This window comes from Chelonoidis abingdonii, chromosome 1, assembly GCF_003597395.2.
Source record: "Chelonoidis abingdonii isolate Lonesome George chromosome 1, CheloAbing_2.0, whole genome shotgun sequence".
Classification (NCBI taxonomy): domain Eukaryota; kingdom Metazoa; phylum Chordata; order Testudines; family Testudinidae; genus Chelonoidis; species Chelonoidis abingdonii.
Window position 1 is genome coordinate 153,814,520 of NC_133769.1, and position 20,512 is coordinate 153,835,031.

Here is a 20,512-nt window from a genome sequence, read left to right on the forward strand (position 1 = left end):
CTTTTTAGATGCTCCTGGAGTACAGCATCAAACTCAGCCATCAGCTCCACAATTTAGAGGAGTTTAATTTCCAGTTTGGCACATACAACTGATCATGAATGCCACAACAGTGCTATCTTTCAGGTAGAAGCATATCTCGACAAAGGCAATGAGCCTTTGTCAGAACATTTTGCCAGTAAAGAAGACCCTGATGTCAATCTTCTCTTGAATGCTGATCATCTATGGTGGCCTTTAAACCGTTAATCTCATCTCAAGTCTCTTGCCATCTATGGAAGCTCTCGTTGGTGATTGCTGAACTTCTCATGCATGCCAGATTCTAGCCAATTTTTCCATCCTTGTTCCTGAAGAACCCAATGAGCTGGAACATTGACTGGAAGTATTTTGCAACAAAAACAGTAAGCAGCATTCTGGTTTTTAGTACATAAGCATGCCTCTCCTACTTGATGATCATTGGGATTTTCACGCCAGTAGCATAGTTGGAGTGGAAGACTTCGTATTTTCATAATCTTGGGAATACGGAAGTTTTTACTTGCTGTGCCCATGCAGGTACAAGAATGTCCCTCAGGCTAGCTGCCAAGTGGGTCCTACAGTCCTGGATCATCTGACTTAAGGAACTAAACTCAGAGCAGCTGTTTCCTTTTGCCTCCACCACCACCTCTCTGCTCCTACACTTTCGTCAAAGGTATGTGCATCGGTACATGCCATTTGAGATGGGGATATGGATGCTGCAGTAGCTTTGTCAGGTCACCTGCACCTCTGACTAACTGAAATCAGGCATCCCTCACCGACTTCAGATCCTCACTGGCCAGAAGGCTGTACTGTGAACCAGCTTGTCCTATGTATCTCAGGAGAGCTCCCTTCTGCTTAGATAGAAAACTTCCTTTACTTCTTCTTTTTCTGAATGCTGCTCCGCAGGAAGGGTGTTTTTCTTCTTTCACTCATGCTGCTTTTGTGCCAGCTATAGTGGCTCGCAACACTCATTGAAGGGACAATAGGCAGGCCGGTAGCAGGGCCTGAACGTGAGGAAGATATCAGCATCTTAAGGGCCTAACTGGCTCTCTACTACTCAGTGAACGGCCTGTTCTCTCAAGTGGTCAGGGAAGGAGCAGGAAACCAGGAAGCGCCCTTATAGAAGGCTGGTGTTAAGCAGTCCAGCTCCTGGGGTGCTAGAGAGGGACTAAGAGGACCTCTCCTCTCTCTCTCTCCTGCAGCTCCTCTGGTTTCCGTATGCCCTCTCACCTTTTCTCCTGCCTGCCTGTTATGTCTCTTGTGCCCTCCTTCCTCCAGCGCAGCACTCCACCATTTCTGTGCATCTAGAGCAGAGAGAATACATATACACCAGCAGCAGACACAATTTTCTACACTCTGGGTTCTAGTGGCACCTCCCCACAGTTTGGCACCTGAGGTGGCTGCGTCAGTTCGCCTCATGGTAAGGCCAGCCCTGATCCACTCCGTTCAGCCTATGTAAATGATGAGTATTGACAGAAGGAAGCCATAAGTTACTTTCCAGCTCTCATCTGTGCAGTGGCCATGGACATATGTGTGTTTGTTTTCCTGTTTATACTTTAATTTTAGTCATTGAATGCACCTGTGCCTTGGCTGGTGACTCTGGTAGTTTGTAAAGTCTGCAGAAGTGATTCTGCCAGGTGAGTCTCAGTTATGTTTACTATTTCGCAGATGATTTATTGAACCAAGACATAAGTCTTTTGGAAACTATTCTCAGGGTTAGGCTAGAATCCTACTTGTCTTATTCTTTAGCTACTCCTGCCATCTAGTGGCCATTTTCTTTCACTCAGTTAAAGCCAGAGACCAAGATATTCAAAATTGGGTGCCTGAAATTGGGCTCCTAAGTCCATATTTAAGCATCTATATATGTAGCCTGATTTTTAGCAGTGTTGAGTACCTTTGGCTTCAGTGGCAGAGCCTACTTTTAAAATTGTTCCACAGTGTGTATTTTTAAGTTTTCTCCCTGCTGTTTAATTGTTTTTATCAAATGTCATTTTAATATGTTGGTCACTTAATTAATTTGTTGCTGTTTTTCTACATATAATCATAAGCTCTGCCTGTCGCAGGTGTAGACACACACAGAAATGAAAAGGTTAATTAATCTCTACCTTGAAAAGGTGTCTCTTCAAGTTCAGACTACCCTTGTGTTCCCCACAATATTCCTTCTCAGCTAACAGTGCAGATAGTAAAACAAGCCCTTACATGGCAATATCACCTGGAAGGTTTATTTTTCTTGCCCTGTCCAAAAAAACCCTCCAAAACAAAAAACAAACAAACAAAAAAAGACAACCTAACAACAACAATAGTAACAAAAGAATAATGAGGTTTTAACCAAGGCATTTCCACAGACTTTTGTTTGTCTCTGCTCAAGGTAAGTCTAAGGCCAATCTACTCTGCTGCAGTGATCGAGAACATTTTATAGTATTTTGAGAGAAGATTATAATCGATTCACATAGGCCGATAACTGTTACAGACACGGGGCTAAATTAACTTTAACTCAAGATTGGATGTTTTTCTAAAAGACGTGCTCTAGGAACTATTTTGGGGAAGTTCTAGGGATGGTGTTATGCAGGAGGTCAGACTAGGTGATCACAGTGGTCCCTTATGGCCTTGGAATCTATGGCCCTGATGTACCCCATTGTCTCCAGTGTGGCCGTACAGGTGCACTATTTCTCTGATCCGTTCACATGCCACATTTTCACATCAGTAAGTTCATTTAAAACATCTTCAAAGTGGGTGAGGGAGGAGTGGGCACATATCAAAACTGGAGGCACTTGGGTCAACCTTGAGAAGGCCACTGAAGAGTATCTTTAAAGGTCTCTTCTGCTCCCCTCTCAACCCTTAAAGCTTCTCTTTCAGATAAAGGAGATATGTCCTGTACCATATATGCCTTCAAGATGGACCAGGATTGAAACGCTTGCTCCGGCTCACCTACCCTATAACCCCTTACCCCCACCCCAAAGCCTAGCTGCTCCAAAATATTTTTCAGTTGACTATTACCTCTGTGCATGACACAAAACCCAAAAAATATGGCTGCCCGTATGCATTTCCCCATGCTGCACCCAGCCACCTGTCTATGTGTGCCTCTCTAATACTCATTTTTCCTTTGGCTACACCCAAACATACCCACTTCTTGGGGACAGTTTCCCCATCTTGACACGTGTGTGTGAAAGAGAAATTAATATGGCAAAACACAACATAGGCTATGATGTGAATGTTTAGCCATGCATGTCATATGGGACATTACAGCAAAGACACTTCATTAACCATATAACTACTAGGAACATAATCACTCATTGATACATCTCACTGAGCTCTCACAACATTCTCCCTTGGGTGGCAAACTGTCTTCTCTCTCCACCAAAATAGGCAGCCTGGGGGTGACAACATGTCAATGGGAACAAACCAACAGGCCACTAGTAACTCGATCTAATGCACTGACGTCTATGAAGAATATTGTCCAGCATTCACTACTGCTCACACTGGCAGCAACGGGAAGCAGGGGTTGGAACATCTTATATAAATAGCAGGGAGCACCGTCTGTCATATTAAATACTTTACATGTTCAGACTGTTGGCTGTACAAAGCATTCAAAATATTTTTATATTTATTTGTTTTATTTTTAAAGGACCCCTTTCCCCAGGTCAAACTGGAAGTTCCGTTTTAGTAAAGCTGAGTCCTTTCCTTGGTCTAACATGGTCAGAGATCTCACAGGTAGGATACAGAGGACACAATGGGGAAGAGGGGTATTATACATCCGTGTAAAAGCAGAGTAAAATGAAATTGCCTAAATGCCTATAGCCAGCTGAGCTGCAGTCTAGCAGGCAAGATCGACAATGGCAAGGCAGTAGGCACAGTTTTACTAAAACTCAGCTGGAGAAAATTTTCACTTGTCCTTTCAAGATGTCCTGATCCTGATTTCTTTAAAACAAACACAGTGGGTCCCTAGATGTAGCCTTCTGATAGTCTGATAGTCTGTCCTCCTGCACGTCCTTTGGAGGTGAGGGTCTTTGCTTGTACTAACAATAAGGTGTGGCGGCTACATCTCAGATGTGTCTTTGGTGTCTTTCCCAAAGAAGAAAGCAGGTGAAATGGTTTCTCTGGAGAACTGTGGTGGATTTTATCATTTTTGTTTGTTAAAAATGTATTGTGTTCTCTATGATGGACCCACCTCCACTACCTATAAAATTCTGGGAATTTGCTGACGGCAGAGGAGGCTCTTCTGGGCTTTGCACCTCTTGTTTCGTTTCTCCTACTCTGGACTCCTGTAAGCTTGACTCTTGTCTTGAAGGTGCCTGGAAACCAGGCTCTACACCTAAGGTTTCGCTGTTCTGTAGGGGAAGCAGGGCCTTGTGCCGCATCAGGCTGTCATCACTGTTTTGGACATCTAGGGAGTTCCTGTGTTTGACATTCTTGTTGGCCACAGAGTTCTTCTGGGGCTCCTCAAAGCTCAATGACAGGGTGACAGTTCCACTGCCAAAGCTGACTTTTTGCTTGCATCCACGCTTCTGCTGCTGCGGCTCCGTGGAGGTAGGCAGAGGACAGGGGTCTTCATGGTTGCTCTTGCTACTCGTGGAGGATGATGGTGTAGAGCCCGTGGAACCACCTAAACTGTTAGACCTCTTGCGTGATACGTTGCTACGTCTCAGTGTGGCTCTGGCTGCTACTTTGAAGGCATGTGCAGCTGTACTGCAGCGCACTTCCTCAATGGTGTTGCGGGAAGGCTTAAAGAGGATGATGTAGACTTTGTTGAAGAAGATGCAAGACAACTGCCCAAAGCTGGCAGCCAGGATGGCAATCACCTCCACAGCTGAGACAAACTTGCCATAGGTACTGGCATAGGCAGGTATGAAGGATATCCAAACAATGAAGAAGATCAGCATGCTGAAGGTGATGAACTTGGCTTCGTTGAAGTTCTCTGGCAGCTTCCGAGATTTGAAAGCGAAGAAGAAGCAGATGGCAGCCAGGAGGCAGGTGTAACCAATCAGGAAGCCCAGAGCCATCAGGGAGCCCTCATGGCAGGTGAGGAAGATGATCTCATCCTCCAACTCATGGTTCCGGTAGCTGGAAGGGGGAGCTGTGTAGAGCCAGATCACACAGATGATGATCTGCACAAAAGTACACAAGAAGACCAGAAGGAACTGCAGGTTGAGGCCCCACCATTTCCGATGGAGGCTTGTAGGTATCTTGGCTTCAAAAACCAGCAAGACGCGATTGGTCTTTACCAGGATGCAGGAGATGCAGAGGACAAAGCTGATACCAAAGGCTGGTTGCCGCAAACGGCAAGTCCAATCCTGAGGCTGGCCAATGAAGAATAGTGAGCTGGAGAAACAGCACAGCAGGGAGAACAGGAGGAGGTAGGACAACTCCCGGTTTGTGGCCTTGACAATGGGTGTATTGCGGAATTTGGTGAAGACCCCCAGAACAAAAGAGGTCAGGAAAATTCCCAGCACAGCAAAAAGAGTAAGAGCTATTCCAAAGGGCTCTGTCCAGGACAGGAACTCTATCTGCTTGGGGATGCAGGATGTGTGGTTTTCGTTGGACCAGAAATCCTCCGTGCACTTCTTACAAGCACTCGCATCTGCAAAATAAATAACACTGGATGAACAAGTTTGTTAGACTAGAGGGCCGCCCAAAATAAAATGAGGCAATGTTTAGCTCCCTTCATCTTAAATGCAGAAGTGCTTCCTTTAAGAGATTACAGGTTCTAGCATATAATGCTCTGAATCAAGAAGAAACATTTGCATGATGAGACCTGTAGCCTCTCAGGTGCCATAGATCTGTATTAAAAATGAAGGCCATTTACGAGCCACACAATAAAGTTCTGGGGCTGCACTCTGGCTTTTCAGACCAATTCCTTGGGAGAATTTTAGAATGTTTAAGTACTGCTCTCTACTTCTTGCTGTCTTTATCTATCTATCTACCTCGCATACCTACTTCCTCCATCATCATGGTGGTATCTGAGTCCTTCTGGATGACTTGATAACAAATGATGAAAATCAAAAGAATATGCTAGCTTCTTTAGCTGCACTAGGATCCCACTTCATATCCTAGGAAGGTAAATCTTGGATGCATTTAAACTGTTTGTTTTAAGCAGACCATCAATGCCCTTGATTCCCCCCTCACTTGAGAATGGCAGGGAAAGGGAACCCTGACTAACTGATTTATTCTTTATGTTGTTCTAATCATGCACAACACAAAACCCCACGAAAACATACAGAAGAGAAATTGGGATGTCCACCAAGTGCGTCCAGCCCTTTCAGTATGCGCCTGTGTAAAACACATGGAATGTAGGTGTGTGATTATGTCTGCCTCTAATGGCTGGCACTTCACTCAAAAGGAGCTTGTGGTTTTGGTGCTGAAGATCTCTGTGGATGACCTGTGGTGGGATGTTCATTATAAGTTTAGAACCTACACCTCCCCATCAGCACCACAGTGCTGTGAGCAGACAAAGCATTCTGAGGACTGATCTGCAAATAACTCTATCAGCTGTCCCACACCCTTTTGTTTTCAGAGCTTTCTATCTGAATACCGATTACAGCCACAACACATGGCTCTTAACTTGGAATGAGGAATTTGACTGATATTAATAATACAGCCATTAATGCTTCGCTAATGAGGGCAGAATATTCTGAACTCTCTTTCTGGAAAAGAGGTGACATCATGGGCCGTGGCGTGCCCAAAGGACTCTTCTGTTGTCATTGTTGGAGAAAGTTATTCTTTAAATCTGCTTAAAAATAACAATAGCCATTAAAATACTGAAAAACAATAAATAAATTAAATAAACCAAGGTTCTTCAGAATCTGTTAACAAATGCTCTTCTGTGATATCTCTCTCCTAATGTTTAGTTGGTCTTTTGTAAATTGTTCATGTGAGAAAATCTGAATAGAGAAAAAAGACCACTGTTACTATAGAACAGAACATGTAATTTAGGTATTTCATTAACATTAATTCAGTCAAAAGTATAGTAATTATTATATACTATTTTATAGCTTTTTCAGCTCACTGGCCTTTGCAAACTGTACACTACTTCACACACCATTGAAATGCAGCCACCTATCAGAACCTGGGACCATGGGGTCTCTGAGTGCTCACACTTCCACATCACCACTGGAAGCTTAGGCAGGGTTTCTGCTGAAGAACCCTAGCTAGACACTGCAGGAAGTACCTCCCAGCAGCACCTGAGTGGCAGCCCCCTGAATCCCTCTAATTGGTTCTTGCTGGTATATAAACCAAGAAGCCATCATGGGGAGCTGTTTGAGAAATGACACAAACAGCCTACTTGCTTCTGCTCCAGACCTTGCCTTGCTTCTGACCCTGGTTCATTTCCAACTCAGTTGTTTGTAACCTGGTGCCTGACCCTGACTTCCTGGTATCCTGACTCGGCTTGAGCCTGACTCTGCTTCTCATTTCGACTGCAACTTGGTAACTGAACAGTGAACACAGGCCACCCACAGCCCAGCTCAGACCCCTTCGGTTCCCCACTCCATCCAACCACTCCATAGATGATGGAAGGGGCAGGCTGCCCTCCGACCGCGGCTCCCTGAAGGACTGGGACTTGCAGGACCAAGTCATCTGCCTGCAGGCAGAGAACCTCATGCTGCAGGCCCAAGTGAGGTAGCTCACTGCTGAAGCATAAAGCCTATGTGAGCAGCTGGCACACTCACAGGGAGAAGCAGCTACACTATGGGCCTGAAATGGCTCCCACAGTGCCACTGCCTGAATGGCTTGGTGGGGACTGCCAGAAATTCTAGGGGTTGCTGAACCAATGCAAGCTGCTCCTCCTGCTCTGTCCCAGTACATACCCCACCGACCAAACAAAGGTGGGGCTAGTAGTCAGCCTTCTTACCAGCAAAATGCTCGCTTGGACGTCCCCATTGGAGCAGAACAGCCTAGTGCTCTCAAACTGTGATGCCTTCCAGAAAGCCTTCTCGACCTTTTTTGAGGACCCACATTGGATCTGCTCCACAGAGGCTGCCCTCTGGAAGCTCGGCCAGAGGAAAGGGCTGGTCATCTCCTATGCTGCACATTTCCAACGGCTTGCGGCTGATGTCAAGTGGAGTGGAGCAGCCCAACTATACCAAGTCTGTTGGAGACTCAGTGAGATGTAAAAAATGAGCTAGCTTGCATTGAAAGCCCCACTTGTCTAGAGGTCTTTCTTGATCTTGTCCTGTGCATTGACTCTCAGTTGCATAAGGGGAGGGAAGAAAGCAGGGGAGCCTAATGGTCCCATGCCAGAGGGTTACTCGCCCTGTGCAGTAACTGAGGTTCTTCGAGTTGTGTGTCCCTATGGGTGCTCCATTGTAGTTGCGACAGCACCCTGTGCCTAGGATCAGAAATCTTCACCAGCAGTGCCCATCGGACTGCATGTGCCCTTTCCCTCTCTCCTGCTGTGTGTGGGATATGTATATATAGTGCTGTGCAGTCTGATCGCCCCCAGTTCCTTCTCTGCCACAGTGTTTGTTTTTGGCTCTGAAGCAGAGGGGAGGAAGGAAGGTAGTAGAGCACCCAGGAGGACACACATCTCGAAGAACCTCCATTACGGCACAGGGTGAGTAACAACTTCTTTGAGTGATGTCCCTATGGGTGTTCCACTGGAGGTGACTAGAAAGTAGTGCCCTTTGTTGGAAGGCTGGGGCTTTGAAATGACATCTACTGCTGAGGAGAGGACAGCATCTCCGAGGAGAGTGTCCATTGCCTAATAGCATAGTGCCGGGTGAAAATTTCTGTCAATGCCCATATGGCTGCCTTATAAATGTCATCAGTGGGGAAATTATTAAGAATGGCAAACCTGTGGAATGTGTTCTGATTGAGGAAGCAATTTGTCTGTTGTGGAGTCTGTAAGATATACATATACACTGGGAGATCCATTTAGAGAGGCATTGTTTAGCTATAGCTGTGCCTCTGGATCTTTTGGTGGTGGAGAGGAATAATCATGGCAATTTCCAGAAGAAGTTAGTCCTATCCAAGTAGATGACTACTGTGCGCCTCCCATCTAGGGTGTGTAGAGCCACCTCCTGTTGATTACTGTGAGGCTTCAGGAAAAAGCAAGGGAGCTGTATCGATTGACTGAGATGAAAAATTGTTGGGACCTTAGGTAAAAATCTTAGGTGTAGACATAGTGTTACCTTTGTCTTTATAAAACACTGTGTATGGTGGATATGCCATGAGGGCCATGATTTTGCCCACCTGTCTAGCAGAGGTGATGGCAACAAGAAAGACTGTGTTCATTGATAGATGTTGTAGCGGGGTGTCACCCGCTCTGGCCTTAAAGGGCTTAAAACAGCCCTGGGGAGGGCTGTGGCTGGGAGCAAGCAGTTCCCAGGCTGATTGGGGGAAGCAGGCTCAGATGTGGCCATGCCCCAATCAGGGCTCAGCTGGCCCTTATAAGAGGGCAGTGGGCCAGGAGCAGAGACACTCTCTCTCTAGCCTGTTGAGAGGGAGGGACCTGGCTGCTGGGAGTGTACCAAGGTACCTGAGCTGGAGTAGGGCTGGGGGAAGGCCCAGGGAGCTGAGGAGCTTCAGCCTGGAAACCCCAGGCTGTGGCCTAGTGGAAGGCCGAATAGGTACTGGGGTTGCAGGGGGCAGCCCAAAAGGGGTAGACAGAGGCAGCAGGTTCAAACTCCCTGGCTCATGATGAGTAGCTTATACTGCAGTTTGCCCCAGGAAGTGGGGGCTAGTTGGGGACTGGCAGTAGCCTACAACTGAGGTGAGGCGGGGAAAGTGTGTGTGGGTTCCCCGGGGAGGGGAGAAACTGAGGGGTGTATTGCCAGGTGGCAGCACCCCAGATAAAAGGACACCGGGTCCAGGAGGGACATGGGGGGCCAGGGAAAGCGGGACACCAGCCTGCAGAGGGCGCTCCGATGACTGGAGAGCTAATTCCCTGAGGCGACCAGCAGGAGGCGCCGCAGGGGTGAGTCGCCGCACAGTTACGGTGTTTGTAAGAACAGGTTGCCACTGGTTCAATCAGGGGCTTTCAGGGAACGTAGGATTAGGCTGGGGTCACATTTTGGGATTGGGTCTCATATATGGGGATAGAGATTTTGAATACGCCTCAAGAAGCGCTTTGTGAGCGGGTGTCTGAAGACAGAGAGGACGTAAATAGGGGAGTGAAGGGTTGTGATTGCTGCCAAGTGTACTCTAATAGAGCTATTGGCAAATCCTGACTATTTCAGGTGGAGAATGTAGGCAAGAATAAGGGGCAACAGAGCATGTGCTGCATCAACCTGGTGTGAGGCACTCCAGCAGTGAAATCTAGTTCATTTGTGAATGTAAGTTCATCTGGTCATCTCACGCCTGCTATTGAAAAGTTTGACTGCATCTGAGTGGGTTATTTCTGGACCCTGGGACCATGGAGGAGCCAGGATTTGAGGTGGAGCATCTATGGATTGGGATGGAGATGCATCCTGTGAAAGAAGCCACAGCATTAGGTGGAGAGAGATCGGTCGACATACCATCATGCGTAGAAGGTAAGTATAACAGACCTATCATGGCCACGTTGGAGCTATTAGTATGACAGGAGCTCAGTCCTCCTACATTTTGCAAAGTGCTCAGAATAGGAGGGAAAAAGGAGGGAAGACATAAGGGAGTGGTACATCCCAGGTTATGAGGAACACATCCCCCAGCGATCGGTGCCCCAGTCCCAACCTGGAACAGAATTGAGCGCAATGGACATTGTGTTGAGTGGCAAAGAGAGAGATGGTGGGACGGCCCCATCGGTTGAATGCTCGCATATCCAACTCTCACTCATGATCCTGTGAGAACATCCTGCTCAGTGCATCCACAGTGGTGTTTTGGTGCCCTGGGAGGTACGTGGCTGAAATGAAGATGTCATTCTGGATACACCAGTTCCACAGTTTGATCGCCTCCAAGCATAGAGAGTGGGACCTCAGTTCACCCGCCCTGTTGATGTAATACATGCAGGCAAGATTGTCCATCACCTCTCCAAAGGTATGATGTTTGAGAAGAAGTAGGAAATGTTGGCAGGCATTGTGGACTGCTCATAGTTCTAGGAGGTTGATGTGTAAGTTGGAGTCAGTGGACGACCATCTGCCGTGCACTGTGTGTTCATGTATATGGGCTCCCCCAACTGACTAGGGAGGCATCAGTGGTTAGGAACATAGTCGATGATGGTTGTAGGGAAGGAACTCCAACACAAAGGTAGCTGGGCTGTGTCTACATAGCAGTAAGTCCTTGACTTGCCTCAACATAGATAAAAGTTTGTGAATGCTGTGCTTGTGAGGGAGGTATATAGAATGGAGCCAAGCTTGAAGACATTGCATGTGCAGTCTTGGGTGCCTGACCACAAACGTGGCTGCTGCCATGTGGCCTAGAAGCTGGAGGCACATTCATGCAGAGATCTGGGCGGTAGACTCATGCGGTGGATATCAGATCCATTATAGCTGAGAATCTGTGAGATGGTAGGACGGCTCTGGCTTGTATGGCATCCAACTATGCACCGATGAATTCCAGCTGTTGTACTGGCATTAGAGTGGACTTTTCTAGATTCACAAGGAGGTCTAGCTTTGTGAACAGCTCCACTATTACACAGACGGCTCAGGGAGCATTGATTTTAGATGGGGCCTTGAGGAGACAATAGTCCAAGTATGGGAAAATTATGATTCCTTGTTTCCTTAGGTAGGCCGTGACTACCATGAGGACTTTGGAGAACACCTGAGGCACAGTGGATAGTCCAAAGGGCATTACTTTGTACTGGCAGTGGTTGGTGTCCATGACTAACTGGAGGAATTGTCTGTGGCAGGATTTATGGAAATATGAAAGTATGCATCTTGGAAGTCGAGGGCTGAGAACCAGTCCCCCGTTCCAGTGCTGGGATAATAGTGGAGAGGGTAACTATCTTGAAACGTTGCAGCCTGATGAATTTGTTTAGATTTCGAAGGTCTAGGATGGGACACCAGCCACTGGACTTCTTCTGACTCAGAAAATAGTAGGAGTAGAAGCTCTGTCCCATGTGTTGGGAAGGAACTTGTTCTATGGCTCCCAGTTGCAGAAGATGACTTATTTCTCCCCATGAGAGGGGTCCTGAAGATGGATGGTGAGGAGAGGTGGTGGGGTGGGATATATAGGAAGGGGATGGAGTATCCTTCCTTGAATGTCTCTAGAATCCACTTGTCCAAGGTGAGGAGACTTTAAGATGGGGAAAATGGAGCTAGTTGGTCATCAAACTGTTGGAATGGCAGGAATGGCAGGGATGACTGGAACAAGGGAAGGCTTCTTGGGACCTCGACCACACCTTCAAAATTGTTATTTTGGTGCTGGAGCATGATAGGTAGCCTCTTGAGGAGTTGGCTATCTACTTTTAGTCAGAGTCCTTTGTCGACAGCCTTGTGTATTGTACTGCCGTTGAGGGATGTATTGTTGAATTTGAGATTGTGGGGGGAATTGGTACTTCGTCGAATGTCTCTTTGGTGCTGGCGTGTATATCCTGAGAGAATGAAGTGTAGCTGGGGATTCTTTAAAGGAGTGCAGAGAGTTTTCTGTATGCTCTGAGAATAGTTTCTGACCTTCAAATGGTAAGTCCTCTACTGATAAGTCATGGCAGAGTGCCTCCAATTTGGAGTAGTTTAGATAATTATACTTCATCATTTCAAATCCTAAATTGGAGCATGGCTGAAGAATATGTCTTGCATCCAAATAGGTCCAGGCGTTTCCAATCTCTGCCTGGATGACTATATCAAGATTGGTATTGACAGCTTCTCTCTTGCACCACACTGACCACCAAAGAAGTGCGGTGGGGTACGAAAATAAAAAAAATTTGTCAGCATGTTTGCAGGTCAGAGAGATGGAAGCCATGGTCTGCCACAGAACCTTGACAGGGTCGAGAAGAGCCTCATTGATCGGTAGTGTGCTCTTTGAGGAAGAGGATATGTGGAAGATATTCACCAGTTTATGCTGCTGGTCTTTGGCTTCCTCCAATGGAATCTATAGGGAGTCTGCCATCCTGTGGAATAGATCTTGAAAGTGCCTGAAGTCATCAGCAGATGCAGGGGGTGGAGGCATAATCACCTCATTAGGTGAGGAGGAGGAAAAATGTAAAGTTGGGAAAGCATCCTCTTCCTGTCCTTCCTCCTGTTTTTCCTCCTCAGTGGATACCAGTGGCAGTTTGACTTCCTGAGGGCAAGAGACTGATGGAGAAGGGAGAGGTCTCTAGCTTTGCTCTCTGGGAGCATTCCTAAACTGTGCCCTGTGCATAGCCCAAGGGTCTCAATATGACCAGTTTGGTTGACAGTGTGATAGGATCACCTATGAATAAACAACCTGGAACTGGGGTACCACTGTGCCCCCTTAATTCTCTAACCTGGGCTGTCTCTTATAATGCTTTGCTAGAGAAAAGCAGCAACCCCCTCCGGGCACTATTATCACTCAGTACAACAGCATGTGGAGTCCCACACCCAGCTAAATTCCATGAATTCTCCCTGAGCCACTCACGAATCACACAGAGAAAGGCACCAGAAAATCTCCCAAGCCCCCAGCCTTGCACTGTGGAATATACCATCTTGCCCTAATCAGGTGCCTGATCACTATAAGTTTATTACCCACTTCACCCCTCCCTCAGTGTGGAGAGGACACACACACACACCTTTGTAAAATAAGTTGAGCTTTCCCAAGCACTTCAACCAAAATACACTGTTTTAGGTAAAATATAAAACAGATTTATTAAGTACAGAAAGATAGATTTTAGTGATTATAAGTGCTAAGCACAAAAGGTCAGAGATAGTTACCAAAGAAAATAAAAGGTAAGCTAAAGTCTAAATTTTAAACTTTATTAGAATAGGCAGTATTTGAAACAAGCAGTTCTCTCACCCTACTAGATGCTAAGTTTTTAATACACAGGCTTCCCCTTTAAACCTGGGACCAGTCTCCTCAGTTCAAGTCTTTATCTTCCCCGTGTTCTTGTTGCTCCCCGTGTAGGTGGGGGAGGAGAAAGGCAAAAGCATGATACTATTGTCCCCTATTTTATATCCTCAGTCCATATGCCTGGAAAACACTAGCCCAGACATGTCATGGTGGGTTTTGCTGAGTCAGAGTTGAGCAATCTCCCATTGTGTGATGCTTGTGCAGCCCTCTTACAGTATTGTAAATCCCTTGTTTACAACTCCCCTACTGATTAATGGTCACTTATCACCATCTAGCAGTAGAGACTCTCAAACTGACAACATATTTCAATAACAGCCATACAGCAAAATCTCATAACTGTATACACACTAACAATATACATATTTGGACACAACAATGGGTTTCAGCAGATCATGACCTTTCATATGATATCTTACATGGCATGCTTTGTATAAAATATATCATAATTATATGACAAGGGTGAATATGGGGGTTCCAGAGTGCTGCTTTGAGGTACAGAGTGCCAAGGAGTGGGACATGTGGCTGCGTCCATGGTGGTCCCTGTCAGGACTGGGGGCCAGAAGTAGTTTGCATATAGTGAGGATAAGCCAGTGCAATTTGTCCAGTAGTCGAGGGAACAATGGAGCCCTCGTCGTCCTCTACTTCCTCCTCCTCACTGGGGAAGAGAGGTGCTGTTCTCAGCGGAGTGAGGGAGGAAGTTTGTGAGTCCAGAGAGGAAGGTAGAAGTTAGGGGAGGTCCCGTTGAAGAAGTGACGACTTACTTGGTGCCGATGGCTTTGTTGGTGCCAGAAATGGTGTCAGTGCCATAGCTCCTGTGCACAGGCCGCCTCGGTCCCCAGAGCTAGGAAACAGTGCCGAGGGCTGAAAGTCTGTGCAGACAGGGTCTTTAGACTGTTTCTTTGAGTCGGTACCAGAGGTACTTGGACAAGCCCTGGACCTGTGTCCCCTGTTGGATGAGGTTGAAGCCACTGACCTAGCTGGGGATGGTATTCTGGCAGGCTGCGCCTCAAGAGTGTGAGGAAGAGGAAGCCCGTTTCTTGTCAAACGCACAATTACAGGATGACTTTCTTTTCCAAGTGTGTGGAGAGTGGGGGTCAGCTGATGACCTGGCAAAGCACGAGGGCCTCTATGGGACAGAGTCCAGGCCCAGGTTCATTGCTGCATCTAGTGATTTCTTCATGAGGAGAAATTTCAATCTGATATCCCTTTCTCTCCTGGCTCTGGGTTTCAGACCAAGGCAATGGGAACATAGTTGAGGGATGTGTCCTTCTCCCTGACAGTGGATACATTGCAGGTGGCCGTCCATTATCGAGAAGATGGTCCCACACGAATCACACCTCTTAAACCTGGAAAAGTTGTGCATAAGAGTGAAGGAAAAAGGCTTCCTGGTTGGCAAGGGTGCGAAACGGGCAAAAATGGAAACCTAACTATGAGAACAACTGTAAAGATATACAATTTTTTTTAGATAGAAGGAAAAAGAAGAAGAAGAAGAGGAAACTACTAATTACACTATCAGGTAAGGCACCATCTATGAGGGACTAGAAACAGCAGGCTCTGCTAGCAGATTCCGTCCCAGACCAAAGATGTTAGAGAAGGAACTGGGGGGCCTTCGGACCAGACAACCCTTCATATATGTCCTGCGTGCAGTGCAAAAGAGGGGACATGCTCATGTGTAGTCCGATGGGCACTGCTGATGAAGTTCTCCAAACCCAGGCGCAGGGGGTGCTGCCATACCTACAGTAAAGCAGCCATAGGGACATCACTTGAAGAAGAACTGCCTGCTACACCAAAGCCTGTTGACCCGAGTCCTGAAATGATGCAGATTTGCCTGGGTTGCAGACACCTGACCTCAGAGGAGAAAGAATGTCAATGGCAGCTGAAACTCTGTACTGTGGGGTGCCAGGACATGCCCTTGCCTCCTGTCCAGCTGGAAAGAGCTTGGAAAATGGACCAGTCCAAGTCCGGGGTGGGGGTACAGCTTGGCCATTACCAGAGCTCCATGCTCTAGAACTACCTTCACCCCTCAAGTAGAACCTGACCCAGGAACCATGGGGTTTCCCTGAATTTCTAACTGCTGCTGAGGTTGTGAGTCTTCAGGCAGGTGCAGCAGATCCCACCACAACTGGTGATGATAGATGTCACTGTCAACTTTACAGGCACTAAGGTAGCCCAAATCATCCAGATCCCTCTCTGGCCAAAACCTACACCAGACCTGGTAGAAATGGTTGATGGGTTGCCTCTGCTGTCAGAACTGATGACCCAAGAGACTGTTTCCTTAGAGGCCATAGGGGAAGGGCACCAGGAAATAATATGCTTTCTTCCCAATAATTCTTGGCATTCTTTGGTTGTAGCAACACGGCCTGTGTATATCCTGGTGGTGGAGGAATATTCGCTTCTCCTCTAAATATTGCCAGAAAGTTTGCCTCCAACAAATCAACAACCCCCCAGGTGACTTGCAACCAGGGCCCCAGGATCAGATAGGACCCTTGGAAGTGAGACCCTGGATGGCAGGGGCTAACCCAGAAAGGAGTAACTCCAGACCAGAACCTCAGCTTCCTGTACAGATACCAAGACTACTTGGGTCTGGTGGGAAAGAAAAACATGGATTCATTACCCCCACATAGGGACTACAACTGTCCAACAGACTTACAACCCAGGGCAAAGGTGCCCTGTGGATGGATATACACCATGCCTGAACCAGAAATGGAGGTACTATGCATGTATATCCAGGAAAATCTCGTAAAAGGCTTCTTTCAGAGATCTACCTCTTGAGCAGGGGCACCAGTCCTCTTTGTGCAAGAAAAGAATGTATGACTGCACCTCTGCATAGATTATCATGCATTGAATCAGCTGACTATTTGTAACCGGTACCCCCTGCCCCTCATCCTGGAACTGCTGTACCGCCTGATGACTCACCTAGGTTTTGGGGGGCATACAATCTAGAGCACACAAGGCCTCGGGACGAATGGAAGACTGCTTTTTGTACATGATGTGGGCACTTTGAATACTCAGTAATGCTGTTTGGCTTAACCAGTGCCTTCACAACATTTCAACAGTTCGTAAACAATATGTTCAGGGACATCTTAGACTGTATATAATCACCTTTCCTGATGATATACTGGAGTTTTCTGAGAACCCTGAGCAGCAGACTCTCTGGTCTGTCCTGGATAGACTATGGAGGCATGGTTTCTATGCCAAACTAGAGAAGTGCACCTTTGACCAGACCATCCTTGAAGTTTTATGTTCCGTAGTTTCCCCAGAGAGTACTCAGATGGACCTGTAGAAGATGGAAGCCATGCACAACTGGACAGCATTCCAGCTCCTCTGAGAACTTCAGTGCTTCCTGGACTTCTGCAAATTTTTATAGGTGACTCACTGCCAACTTCTCAGAACAAATAACCCCCTGACCTCCATCCTTCATAAAGCCATTTGTTTCACTTGGTCACCTGAAGCCCAGCTCACTTTTGACCGGTTTAAGATCGCCTTCACGACAGTCCTGATTTTGGCATACTCTCACCCAATTTTCCTGTTAATAATGGAAGTGGATGTGTCCAACATGACCATCGGGACAGTACTCTTGCAGAGAGTTAGACTCCAGTAACAAAATGTTTTTTAATATCAGAAGCAGGAAGCCTGCTAAACAACCAGTGGGGCCCCTTGACGATCAATACAAGATGATTAGTCATTGCGGAGAACTAAATGGATTCTTTGCTTCAGTCTTCATGGCAGGATGTTACGGAGATTCCCAAACCTGAGCTGGCTTTTGTAGGTGACAAATCTGAGAACTGTCACAGATTGAAGTGTCACTAGAGGAGTGTTGGAATTAATTGATAAACTCAACATTAACAAGTCACCGGGACCAGATGGCATTCACTCAAGGAGTTCGGAAAAAGAACTCAAATGCGAAGTTGCAGAACTATTAACTAAGGTGAAACCTGTCCTTTAAATCGCTTCAGTATCCAATGACTGGAGTTAGCTATATGTAACACCAATATTTAAAAGGGCTCTAGAGGTGATCTCAGCAATTACAGACCGGTAAGGCTAACGGTCGGTACCGGGCAAATTAGTCGAAACAATAGTTAAAAATAAAATTGTCAGACACATAGAAAAACATAAATTCTTGAGCAATAGTCAACATGGTTTCTGTAAAGGGAATCATGTTTACTAATTGTTAGAGTTTTGAAGAGGTCACAACATGTGGACAAGGGATCCAGGTGACATAGTGTACTTAGAATTTCCAGAAAGCCTTTGACAAGTCCCTCACCAAGGCTCTAAGTATTAGCTGCATGGATAAAAGGAAAGGTCATTTCATGGATTGAATTGGTTAAAGACAGGGAACAAAGGGTAGGAATTAATGGTAAATTCTCAGAATGGAGAGGGTAAGTCCTCGACCAATCCTATCAAGTTATTTATAAATAATCTGGAGAAAGGGATAAACAGTGAGGTGGCAAAATTTGCAGATGATACTAAACTGCTCAGATAGTTTAGACCAAAGCAGACTGTGATGAACTTCAAAAAGATCCTCACAAAACTAGTGAGTTGGCAACAAAGGCAAATGAATTTAATGTGGACAAATGTAAGTCATGCTATTGGAAAAAAATACCCAACTATACGTACATATGATGGGGACTAATTTAGCTACAAGAAGTAGGATAGTTCTCTAAGTATGTCCATGCAGTGTGGCAGAGGCAGTCAAAAAAGCAAACAGGATGTTAGGAATCATAAAAAGGATAGAGAATAAGACAGAAATATTACTATTGCCCTTATTGTAAATCCATGGTACGCCCACATGTTGAATACTGTGTACAGATGTGGCTCTCTCACCTCAAAAAAGATATTCTAGCACTAGAAAGGTCAGAAAAGGGCAACAAAAATGATAGGGTTTGGAGAGGGTCCCATACGAGGAAGATTAAAGACAGGCCTTTCAGCTGGAAGGAGGAGACTAAGGGGGATATGAAAAGGTATATAAAATCATGAGTGATGTGGAGAAATGTTGGATAGGAAAAGTTATTTACTTATTCCCATAATATAAGAACTAGGGTCACCAAATGAAATTAATAGGTAGCAGTAAAAACAAATAAAAGGAAGTTCTTCTTCACACAGTGCACAGTCAACTTGTTGGAACGTCCTTATCTAGGGTGTTGAAGGCTGGGACTATAAACAAGTTTAGAAGGGAACTGGATAAATCAAGTGGCTAAGTCGTAAATGGCTATTAGCCAGGAAGGTAAAGAATGGTGTCCTAAGCCTCTGTTCATCAGAGGTGGGAGATGGGATGGCAGCGAGAGAGGATCACTTGTCATTGCCTGTTAGCTTCACTCCCTCTGGGGCACCTGGCATTGGCCACTGTCGGTAGACAGATACTGGGCTAGATGGACCTTTGGTCTGACCCGGTACGGCTGTTCTTATGTTCTTATGTTCTGCTACCTTGTGTATTCTGCTCTCAAAAACTCACCCTCATAGAGATGAACTATGGAATACTGGACAAGGAGCTCATTGCAATCAAGACTGCATTTTATGAATGGCGTCATCATCTTGAGGGAGCTTGGCACACAGTACAGGTTTTTATTGACCTGAAGAACCTGGAGTACCTCTGCAAGGCCCAATCTTTGAATCAGAGGCAGTTAAAGTGGGTCTCGTTCTTCTCTGAGTTTGAGTTTATTCCCTACTGCCTTGGAAACCAAAATAGAAGAGCCAGTGCTCTATTGCAGAAGGGGAGATATTACTAGGAAAACAAAGAACTTACTTCTGAGACTCCTCACCTCCTCAAGACTAGTAATGTTGTCAATGTCACCGTTCAGCAAGACCTGCTCTCACTTATCAATTCTGCCTTGAAAGAACACTCATTTGCCCAAAAAACAGAGTCTATGCCATTGTGGGCTAAGAGACAGTGTTCTGTGAGGGATGGGATAACATGCTTTGTTTAGTGCTTATATGTCCCTCTGGGGCGCCCCTGACTGGAGGTGCTATGACCATGCCACAACGTTCCATTGGTGGGTCACTTTGGCCACCTAAATATCTCCTGCATGCTTGCCTGTTTTTTCTGGTGGTCTCTCATTCAGGACAAAGTCTGGGCTTTTGTGGACTCCTGCATGTGCTGTACATGTACCAAGATGTTTTGAACAGAAGCCCTCAGTATCTTAGTATCCCTGGAGACTCCAAGTAGGCCTTGTTTGCCCATCAGCCTAGACTTCATTGTGGAGCTCCCAGGGTCTGATGGCTGCACAGCAGCCTTACCGTCTGACTAAAATGGCCAACTTCATCCCTGCAATCACCTGCATTTTGCCAAGACTGCTGCTCATCTCCTGAAGTAGAACGTGGTTTGTCTCCATAGACTTGCAGACCACATAGTTTCAGACTGAGGCCCATTCACATTTCCCTTCTGAAGCTCTGTGCTGAGAACCTCTTCCCTGACTGAACCCCACCACCAGTCACAATGCAGGGTCATGATGAGTAAAAAGTGCATGTAACCTCAACTCCCGATGGACATGTGGCCACCTGGTGGACTGGGAAGTCTACAGCCCTGAGGAGCACACTTGGACACTTCCCATATCCACACCCTTGACCTGGTGGGGGGATGATACAGGACTCATCACAATTAGCCTGGCCTGGCACCACCTTGAAGGAGGAC

At 46.3% G+C, this 20,512-nt stretch overlaps 2 protein-coding genes across 3 annotated transcripts in view; one reads left to right on the top strand and one right to left on the bottom strand.

Annotated features, from left to right (window-relative positions):
- The window catches only part of KPNA1 (karyopherin subunit alpha 1), a 484,825-nt gene extending 473,816 nt beyond the window's left edge, over positions 1–11,009 (top strand). The window contains exon 16 of the mRNA XM_075071590.1: positions 10,993–11,009. The gene's annotated coding sequence lies outside the window, so the exon portion shown is untranslated. The remainder of the gene's footprint in view (positions 1–10,992) is intronic.
- Positions 3,546–20,512, bottom strand: part of CASR (calcium sensing receptor) — a 189,796-nt gene continuing 172,829 nt past the window's right edge. For both annotated transcript variants that reach the window (XM_075071557.1, XM_075071559.1), the window contains one exon: positions 3,546–5,587. In XM_075071557.1, coding sequence (XP_074927658.1) covers positions 4,143–5,587 — 1,445 coding nt within the window. In that variant the 3' untranslated portion in view covers positions 3,546–4,142. The remainder of the gene's footprint in view (positions 5,588–20,512) is intronic.